General features: G+C 35.4%; 1 protein-coding gene across 1 annotated transcript; it reads right to left on the bottom strand.

Annotated features, from left to right (window-relative positions):
* Positions 1-3,797: 3,797 nt before the first annotated feature.
* On the bottom strand, positions 3,798-8,762 carry LOC123566238 (uncharacterized). The gene is made up of 6 exons (XM_053531416.1): positions 8,378-8,762; positions 6,993-7,059; positions 6,590-6,685; positions 6,256-6,331; positions 4,944-5,044; positions 3,798-4,364 (listed from the first exon to the last, which is right to left on the bottom strand). The coding sequence occupies exons 1-6, from the start codon at positions 8,539-8,541 to the stop codon at positions 4,278-4,280; spliced, it is 591 nt and encodes a 196-aa protein (XP_053387391.1). The 5' UTR covers positions 8,542-8,762; the 3' UTR covers positions 3,798-4,277.
* Between the last annotated feature and the right edge of the window lie 1,998 nt (positions 8,763-10,760).

The following is a 10,760-nucleotide window of genomic DNA, read 5'->3' on the forward strand; positions in this document are numbered from 1 at the left end:
CACAGGTTTGAGCCTTCCATTTTGTGTCTGCACTGTATTTCCTAATCGCCTTGGAGTATTCATATGAAACCTAGGTCATATGATCACCATATTAAGACGATGTGCAGAACTCATGAGTCAGCCATTTCGGCTCAAGGTCAAGATCACAAAGGTTTGAGCTTTCCATTTTGTGTCCAATCAGTATCTCCTAAGTCCCTTGAAGGATTTTCATTAAACTTGGGTCAAATGATTACCACATCAAAAAAAATCATGAGTCAGCCATGTCTAAGGTCAAAGGTATGAGCTCTGTATCTCCAAAACCTCTTGAAGGATTTTCATGAAACTTTGGTCAAATGATCACCTCATCAAGATGATTTGCAGAATTTATGAGTCGGTCATGTCAGTTGAAGGTCAAGGTTACAGCTCAAGGTCAAATGTTTACCCTTTTACTATCCATAACTGTAACGGGGTATTTAGCTGTCTTTCAGACTGCCTTGTTTCACCACAATTAATGTTGTACATTTAGATACTGAACATTGATGGCCCTTTCATCTGTTGTTATCTCTGAAATAATTTTGACTTTTTCAAACCTCTGCATTACATGTAGATAACACGATACATGTATAATGTTGTTGATTTTTTTACCAATGTGAAAGCTTTGTAGACAATAAATTTTATTTGGATTTTAATCCTAAAACCGTTTGTAAGAAACCTTAGGACATGTCATATACCAAACAAAAGTATGATATATGAACTGAACACTGTTTACAAATTAAACGTTTGACGTATTTGTTTTTACCCGGTTATATTCAATTGGAAATATACTATCATTGACAAAAATGCACTGTAGTATGCAGATTGATTATACCATTATAAGTAAAATACTAACTGTAAACTGAAAGTTAATAGTGTACGGAATGTATACCATACAATGCTATTTCATTTGTTTATTTTTGTAACACTACGCAATTTATTTAAGGTCGATTGTGAAGCATGTTCTGCAACTTATATTAATCACTCTCGGCACCTCATACCTGATGGAATCCATCGCCACGAAAGTATGAGAGAAGAGAAGCCAGTTTCCCTTTAAATGCTGAGCGTCAAGCAAGGGAGCTACTGGTACTATCTTTCACGTATTTGGTATGACGCGGCCGGGGATGGAGCCTACGACCTCCCGCACTCGAAGCGGACGCTCTACCGCTAGGCTATTCATTTGTTCAATATAATGATATACTTAACAGTAAAGAATTAGTATAGAACTGCTATATAATAGTTGTTTGTGTAGTGATTTTTGTGTGGGTTGATTATAGCTTAATATATATATTAGCTGATTTGCATGTTATTTGGTAGTAATTGTATTCTATCGCTTTTCCGTGTACAATTAGTTGTTGTTGACATTTCTCATTTTAGTATCTCTGATGAACATACTATGATCCTGGGTCCCGTTTTATCATTGGTCGTACGCCCTGTCTTAGCTAAGGCTTGGACGTAAGGCCGTTCTTACGTCAACGTCGCGTTTTATCAAAAAGATCGCAGGTACGACGTCGCAAATAAGAGCCTTAACTTTACGACTGGTCCTGAGTAGTCTCAAGTTGACTGGAAAGTCGTAAAGATGGCGGCTATACATGCAGCTCAACCCTTGCGTCGGCGCCGCGCTGCCCGTGTCTTTCGTGCCAGGGCCAGTTTGGACGAAATGCGAGATGTGGACATTCTGGCAAGGTATCGGCTTACCAGAGAAGCTATAGGATTCCTGGAGGAAAGACTTAGACCAAATCTAACGCGGGTGACAAGCAGGTCGCAGTCGATCCCCGTTTTGACTCAGGTATATTAAACACCTGCGAATAATTAAATTCTTCGTCAATCCATAGATATTTGCGTACATTTTCCCGTACAGTTACTGTAGTAGATTAGATTCTATATTTAGCAATTATCCATTTAAAGATTCAAGGGACACTACTATAAAGTTTCGCTCTGCAGCCTGTCATGAAAAACAGGAAATAATCCTCCTGCAGGATTATTTCCTGTTTTCATGATACCTTTACAGATACACAGATACTTGATAATCAGTGAATATCAAAAATATGATGCACGCTAGGAATTCTTTATATGCAAGGTACGTCTGATATGTTATACTCGTTTGTAATGAAAGTGTGTGAGTCAGTGTATAACGTAGGCAAATTTATTCGTACTCAGCCATGTCTTAAATTTACTAATACGGTATGTCGATAATTTCACTGACACACTGAAAAAATATTGTAAGTCTGAACTTTTGAGATGTTGAGCAACATGTTACGCTTGCATGTGGTGCATTCTACATGTTTAACTTAATAACTGAACAGAATACAAAAACAAAACAAAACAAACAAAAAAAGTAGTCAATATCTAAGCAGGTTGTCAGGTTCTGCCTTTTATCCTGTCATAATTGAATGTGGACATGGGGCACAGCTTCCAAAAGTAATGATTGTCATTTGATTGCAATGCAGAATTAAAGTCGAGTCAAGTAATATTTATTTAATAAAAGTTTGGGATAAATATAAGACTGGTACATAGTGAGAGGTATGAGGCAACACAAATTCTGAAGAGCTTTATTAGCCGCCAACCACAGTTTTAAATGGCAACTTACATTAATACGTATACATATTGGTTTGAACATAATAATTTATTATTATAAATTTGCATCTGAAATATGTTTGTGATAAGAGCTATAAAAAATGTGTACATATATGAGCCATGCCATGAGAAAACCAACATAGTGCGTTTACGACCAGCATGGATCCAGACCAGCCTGTGCATCCGCGCAGTATGGTCAGGATCCATGCTGTTCGCTTTCAAACCCTATTGTAATTAGAGAAACTGTTAGCGAACAGCATGGATGGCGCAGGCTGGTCTGGATCCATGATGGTCACAAAACCACTATGTTGGTTTTCTCATGGTGCGGCTCATATATAGTAGGGTAGAGTATAAGGGTGCACTTATACTTCCTTGCTAATCAGCTAGCTTTTATAGTGACATGGTAGTGTCCCCATAGATGTGAGAGGTCCAGGGTTCGATTCTTTGTCAGGCCTGAAGTATTTTCAGCCTGTTACATAAATATTTTTTATACTTCTTTGGTAATATGGACTAAATCAAAGACTTAAAATGACAGATTCTTGGTTAAAGTCCATGTCTTCAGACAGTGCCAGCAGCAAGCATTGCCCGATGTTGTAACTTAAAGCTTTTTATAGTTATTTACATTTTTGAAAAAAGATTGGTTATTTCATGGTACCTTAATTGTATATACCGTATTATACTCATTTCATGAATTAAGCATTTCAATACCAACTTTGCTCAAAGGTTGTTACCAGTATTAATATTAGGGTTGTTTTCAGGTACTTATTGGTTTGAGATACCTGGCCAAGGGTGATTTCTTGTCTGAAGTGGCAGATTTACATGGAGTTAGTAGGTAAATGGACATTTCTTTATTTTCATACTTACAGTGCAGCTGTTTTAATCAAGTTGAATATGATTCAAGGTTGTTCATGTATATTCAACTGTTTAATCTTAATTAACTTAATGTTGTCTTTATGTTTCTTTTATATCTTTTTTGATGATGCAGCTATAGAACAAAGATAATTTATGTAAAGAAACATTAAATTTGTTACTTAACCCTTACCATGCTAAATTTCTGTAATGTATTAATGAACTTGTCCCTCTTTAAACAGCTTTCGGACAATAACTTGAGAATGCTTGGGACTAGTATCAAGAAACTTAATCTAGAGGTTGGTCATGTCAAGCAGATGACCCATATTGACTTTTGAGTTCAAAAGGTCAAAGGTCATTTAAACCTGTTATGGACAATAACTTGAGAACGCTTGGGCGGAGGATCATGAAACTTTATAGGGAGGTTGATCATAAATAGCAGATGACCTCTAATGATTTTGTGGTCAGTAGGTCAAAGGTCAAGCAAGTTCGGCCTAAAAACCGCTTAGTTCTGTGACAATGTCATATTGTGGGAGTATAATTCGTCACTCCTGTGACAACTCTAGTTTTATCTATTTTACATACAAGGTCCATATGCACAGACCCGTAAGAGAACATTATGACATCAATTATGATGTCAAATTGCCACATGACGTCTATATTACATTTCTCCGCAGTAAAATAAAGTCCAGCATAATATTTATTAAGGTATGTCAATGAGCATGTCAGAATGAAAATAATCAAGGCCTTCTTGTGATTTATCCTCTCATTTACCAAGGTTTAGAGTTCAGATGCTTCATTAGTTAACTGTGGTAAATTAGACGATAAACCACTCGAAGTCACTGATAGTTTGTTAAAAAGTAAAAATACCTTTTCCTCTTCTTGCTGTCTCTCACTTCATCTACAACTTCTTTTCTGCTTTCAACCTGCAATACAAGCATTTTTCATTCAGATGTGTCTTTTACAAAAAAGGACATTAGGAAGATACAGACTGTTAAGTTATTGCATGAATTCCAAGAAAATGGAATGATATTAGGTCCTTATCAGATGGAATCCTCTTTCATAGAGATCAGTTTTTTCGGGATGGAATTATATTTCCCACAGTTTTACATTAACAAGCTATGACGTCAAATTTTATTATCAGACATGTTAACTCAATTTGCAAGATACTGAAAAATGTCTCATATATAGGTGCTATACCTATATATAAACACTGACATGTAAAAGAAGAAATTGTGTCTCTTGAATGAGACGCCACATATGTTGAATGGGCCCTTAAAACTTTAAATAATTCATCTTTTGCTTGGGCATTTTGTACCATTGCTTTCTAATCCTTAACAGACAAACTAAAGTGTGAACATAGCTGAATTTTGGGGGATTTCGTAAGGACTTCATTTCCACCTGACATTTTTCTGCTTGCATGCATCTGAACTAAATAATATGTACTTTTAACTTTTAGCCATTTCTCAATCAAAGGACAGCCCTTGATAACATTATATAGATACCTGTACATGAATAGTACTTGGGTGGATTACCACTGTCTCCTCCCCCTCCACCTGCACAACGGTCTCACTCGTACTTGGTTGCACACGTGTTTCCTTGACACCTATTGATAGTGGGTAATAAATATTTACTCTTACAGTGAATGACAGACAAAGATATATAATTCAGTCTATTTCAGTCTCTTAATATATAATATAATACTGGAGTTTGAAACTCAGCCAATAAGACCATGGAAGACTGTCATCAAGAAAATAATATATACCCACTTTATACAAAATAAACACTTTATACATCACTTAATAATGTCCTGTGTTTTTACTGTATGCAGACATTTTATTCCCTAATGAAGGCTAACTAAATGTCTAAACTTTGGAATTGAAATATCGAAGAAACCTTTTTGAAGTTGTGTATACTTTTACATATATATGAAGTCTTTCTTATTGGTAGAATTTCAAACTCATGTGATATAATGCAATTCTCATTCAGCTTTCTGATTATTAGACGAAATCCTCTTAAGTATGTTGAATGAGTGCAAAGATGAAACAGTTACAGCATGTAACTTAAATAGAAATGAAGAGTATATCTATAGTTAAACCTGTATTAAGATTAAAAAGTGGCAACTTATACAATTTGCTTCTTAAAAAAGTGACATAAAACATAATAACGGTATCATCGATTGATAAAGATGAATAGATGTTTAATCTTGGTGACCACAAACACAAGTTAAACCATCTGTATACTCTGTAAATTAATTTCATACTATAAAATTAAAAGTAAATGCAAATGCTTCCTGTTAATTTGAAATAACTGTTTTCAGCTGAATATACTCCGATGGGGTTAAGTGCAGTTCTATTTTCTAGTACTTTCAAACTTGCACCTATAAAGTTGTTTTAATTAAGATGGGTTTGTTTTATATGACAATTGTCAAGACAATAACAAAATACCAAATGAAATATTTGAGCCACGCCATGAGAAAACCAACATAGTGGATTTGCGATCAGCATGTATACAGACCAGCATGTGCATCCGCGCAGTCTGGTCAGGATCCATGCTATTCCCTTTTAACGCCTATTGCAATTTAGAGAAACTGTTAGCAAACAGCACGGAGCCTGACAAGACTGCATAGATGCACAGGCTGGTCTGGCTCCATACTGGTCACAAAGCCACTATGTTGTTGTTCTCATGGCGCGGCTCATTTGTTAATTTACCCTTTACCAGTAAAGGAGTTTTTTAATTTACACACTGCAACATATGATTTGTTATCTATATTCCTTTATTTGAAAAAAAAATTCAAAGCTGTTCAAATGCTACAACCTTCAGCATTCTTTTTGAAAATGTCCTGTCCATCATTGAGTCCATCTATTACGGCAGAAGGTATTACTGATATTATCTGGAAATAAGCAGAAAGAATGGAGTACAATCATAAAATTCTTTAAAAGGTGTTAAGACTACAGAAACTTCAAATTTGCTTCTCAATAATTGTACCTTAGCTCCTTTCAGCTACTGTAATAATGTTGGTGATTTGTTTCTAGCTTTTGAATATTATTCTCCAATTATCATTAATATTAAAATACAAGAAAAAATAAGCATCCTCAAGGATTCCTCAATGAAACACTTCTTAAAATTATAAGTTACCAATCTTTGATACCTTCTCTTCCCAATCTCTCAATGAATTCACTGCCCCACCTCCACCTGTCTTCCCCATTTCCTTCCTCCTGATCTGCTCCTTCTTCTTTGTCTGACTCTACATAAGACATTGTAATGATGTTTGAAATATAAATGTTAACAAAAATATATAAAACATATATTTTATTGCCAGCCCAGTTAGCTGAATCAGTTTCACACAGGAAGTTGAAACTTGTAATTCTAGATGAGGGTTTAAACTGGGATCCACTGTATGGTTACTATATATAGTTGAGTAAATTATTAAATGAGGCACAAAGAGCTAAAGAAATAGATCTTTTGTAATAAGACTGACCCTGCAGAGATTTTCTGTATTTTATAATTCCTCATCAATTTTTAGATCATGAAATGAAATTCAAAGAGTATACCTTCAAATCCTTCCATTTTTTCATCACCTCCTCTACCGACCTGTCTGACCCTCCAATACTGTTAATTCTGGAAGAAAATATTAAAGGTCCGATATTAAATGAGTGCATTGGGTACAAACTGAAGGTCAAACTTAGTATTTATCTACTTATAAATCTGACCTTACAAAAATATAAAAATACTATTGGTTTAATTGTAAAAAAAAAACAAAAGTCAGCTAGTGTAGTCAGTTAAAAACTCAGTCAGAGCTTATGTTGTTTTGTTATATCTTATATGCCTTGTTGACTTAAAATTAAACCTATCTTGTCTTGTCTTGTCTTGTATTTATTATACATGACATTTTCAAGTTTGTTTTTATTATAACTGCTTACATAATTCTATAATTCATCAGTCATTTGTAGATCTATCTGAACAGTGTTTGTGTTCACAAACACAAAGTACAGCATTTGCAAATGAAGAAATCAGTATGCCTCTTCTCTCGATTCAGATCTCGAACCTTTGTCTTTTGAAGATTAGCATGCAGGCAGCTATTTATTGATTTTAAATTTTTTGCATGTTGTGGTAAACCATGATAGTTAAAAGGAATGAAAAATATATACATATGTGATAGCATATGTGGTAGCCTACAGACTTATTTGGTTCAATGAGACACCGGCTGGCTATTTCATTGGGCGAGTGTCGACACAAGCCCAAGACTGGCCATCCGAAACTAGCTAAACCTAAACTTGCATTGTATTAAGAAATTATTTGCACAACACTACTGTAATCCTTATAATTGTAGCCTTACTCATTTGGCTTATCAGGATGACTTATTTTAGGATATGTACTTACACGACTGTCCGAATTTCTGCCAAATTCTGGGTTGTCCGAAATTCTGGGTCGCAAACAAGTATATATTATAGATATCCATGTATGTATATTATACGATATTTTTAAGTTGTCATCCTTCTAAGACGTGAAGGGACGGCGACAGTCAAAAGGCAGTTATTATATCTATACTGTATGACGCTATTATAAAAACATTTGTTCAGCTAAGGGGCCTCCGTGGCCGAGTGGTTAAGGTCGCTGACTTCAAATCACTTGCCCCTCATCGATGTGGGTTTGAGCCTCACTCGGGGCGTTGAATTCTTCATGTGAAGAAGCCATCCAGCTGGCTTACAGAAGGTCGGTGGTTCTACCCAGGTGCCCGCTTGTGTGATGCACTGGAGTCTTCCTCCACCATTAAAGCTGGAAAGTCGCCATATGACCTATCATGTGCTGGTGCGACGTTAAATAAAAAAAAAATTTGTTCAGCTAACGAATGTCTTTGTCAACAATTGGATCAGTCACAGTACTTTAGAAATATAGAAAGATATTTCGACGCGGAAATACGAAATGAAAAATAAACCTTTCACAAATATCCCTCCAGAACTGCCCCTTTTCCTTTTCACTTGTGTCTCCGTGCCTACCATAAATGGTAGACACATTGTCTGTGCATCCGTCGACAAGGACGCTGACTTCATTTACTTGCCAGTTACTCTTTCTGCTTGTTTTTACTTTTGTAGCGGACATCTTGTCATTAGATACAGACGATTTTTGACATAAGTCACGTGACCCGGATGTTTACATTTCAGACTGCATCACTGTTTTTTAGGTCGTACGACGGAAAACAGTCTTAGCTGCGACCGAAGACGTACGCCCGTGTTCATAAAACGGTTCAGCCGTAGTCGCAGAAAAAATCTTAAATATCTGTCTTACGATGCGACCGGCCTTACGACCGACCTCGATGATAAAACGGGACCCTGTTTATGATTTTTACGCCAAACTCTTTGTTTAATTTTGACGTTGTCGTCATCAACTTCGTTTGACGTTGACGCCACTTCCTTTGTTATGTTTATTTTGAACCCCGAAGAAGGCTAATGTAGCCGAAACGTTGGTTAAAAATAAAGTGACTTGTTTTAAAAAGTTTCTGTAGTTTTGACTACTTTTAATACTTATATTCTGAACATACAAAAACAGTCTCGCCAGCACCCCCACTACATTTCATTTAGCTCAATAGAGAGAGTGCAGATCTAGGAATCGCGGAGTCGCGAGTTCGATCCTTGGGTGAGGCGTATATTTTCCGTAAGAATTTGACAAAAGACAATGTGTTTGAAATCATTCGTCCTCCACATCTCTTGTACTCATATTGAAATCCAGGAACACTGGTTAGATTTACTGCCCGCCGTTGCATAACTGAAATACTGTTGATATATTGCGTTAAACAGGAAAAAACGAGTATGTTATTTTGCTTGATTGCATTCTTTTCTGGAAAATGATCTTAACAGAATTTGTTTTCAGCAACCCTTTGTTCAAATGGCTAAACAATAACGACTTGTCATGACCTGTTTGATCGAGTTTTATCTATGTATGAATTGAAACTTCACACTCGTGTTCACAATGATGATATCACGTGATATGCTCGGTTTTTTTCACGATGTTACTCGAAGAAGAGGAGTATATTGTTTGGCGGACGGTGGGTCCGGACGATAACTTGAGAACGCTTAGGCCAAGAATCACAAAAGTTAATAGCGAGGTTGATCATGACCCGCAGATGACTCCTTTTAATATTGCGGATAGTAGGTCAAAGGTCAAGGTCAAGATCACTCTTACACAGTTTGCAAAATAACTATTTTATTAAAGTGGCATGTGCACTTCCGTATTCAACAAAATAACATAATTATGAATATAAAAAATAAACAGCACCTGGCCATGTGGTCAAATATGTCACCTACAGGAAGAGAGTAAATTGTAAAAATAAATATAAGTAATGAAATTAAGATGAAGTAATATGACAGATGGAAATATTTGCATAAAATGGTTATACAAAATAAATGTACAGGATTTCAAACAAGGCAAATATAAAAGACTAAATTTTGAATTCTCATTCATGGACTACCATGGTCATCATGAATAATTTACGGTTTGTCTACACAGGTAAGTCTTTGACAAGTACGTAGCGGTTTTTCTTGGGTATTAATTTAACAAATATTTCAGTTTTCCATTAATGTCAAGGATATTGAACAAGTTAATCGAGATAACGGTACAAGAAAAATAATGATTCTTATGTCATTATAAAGTTAACAGTGTAATAAGAAATGAGGTTTATCTTCCACAGCACCACTAGAACAAAATCAACAAAGTCGTAAGGGTTCCCGAATGTACCTCCCAGTCTGTGGTCTTCGTGGTAAAATACCTCACCGAAATTGACTAAGAACTGACAGTTCGTGTCTTGTAAGATTAAATATAACATAATCTTAGCACTTGTTTAAATGTTATTATGTTCTTAACTTCGGTATTGTTTGAATATCACGTGACCATTTATCTTCATAGTAATCATTTTGATGTTCTAACAAGTCATGTTTGACATTTGTAACTTTATTGCATGTACATATTTATTAATCTATTTACATGCACATGTATGCTGAAGGACCTAATTTCCATTGCATAAGCTGATGAACTCTGAAACGTTTATGTGCATTAAATTGAAAAGTTGTGTTTCATTCGCATTTTCTTTTTCTGCAAAATATTGGTTATATGATGCAGTTGTTTTAATTAATACATCGGTTTCCTGTACGTTATTTAAGTGTTCATTTGACCAAATACACATTCTAAAGATATATATGTTCCATACCAGAACACTTTAGAATCCAATACAAAATATAGAAACTATTACTGTAATATTATAGACCCTAATTAACCGTTCTATATCTTGCGGTATAGGGTACATTAAGTGTACTGTAAAAACATCA

The sequence above is a fragment of the Mercenaria mercenaria genome, chromosome 19 (genome assembly GCF_021730395.1).
Source record: "Mercenaria mercenaria strain notata chromosome 19, MADL_Memer_1, whole genome shotgun sequence".
NCBI lineage: Eukaryota > Metazoa > Mollusca > Bivalvia > Venerida > Veneridae > Mercenaria > Mercenaria mercenaria.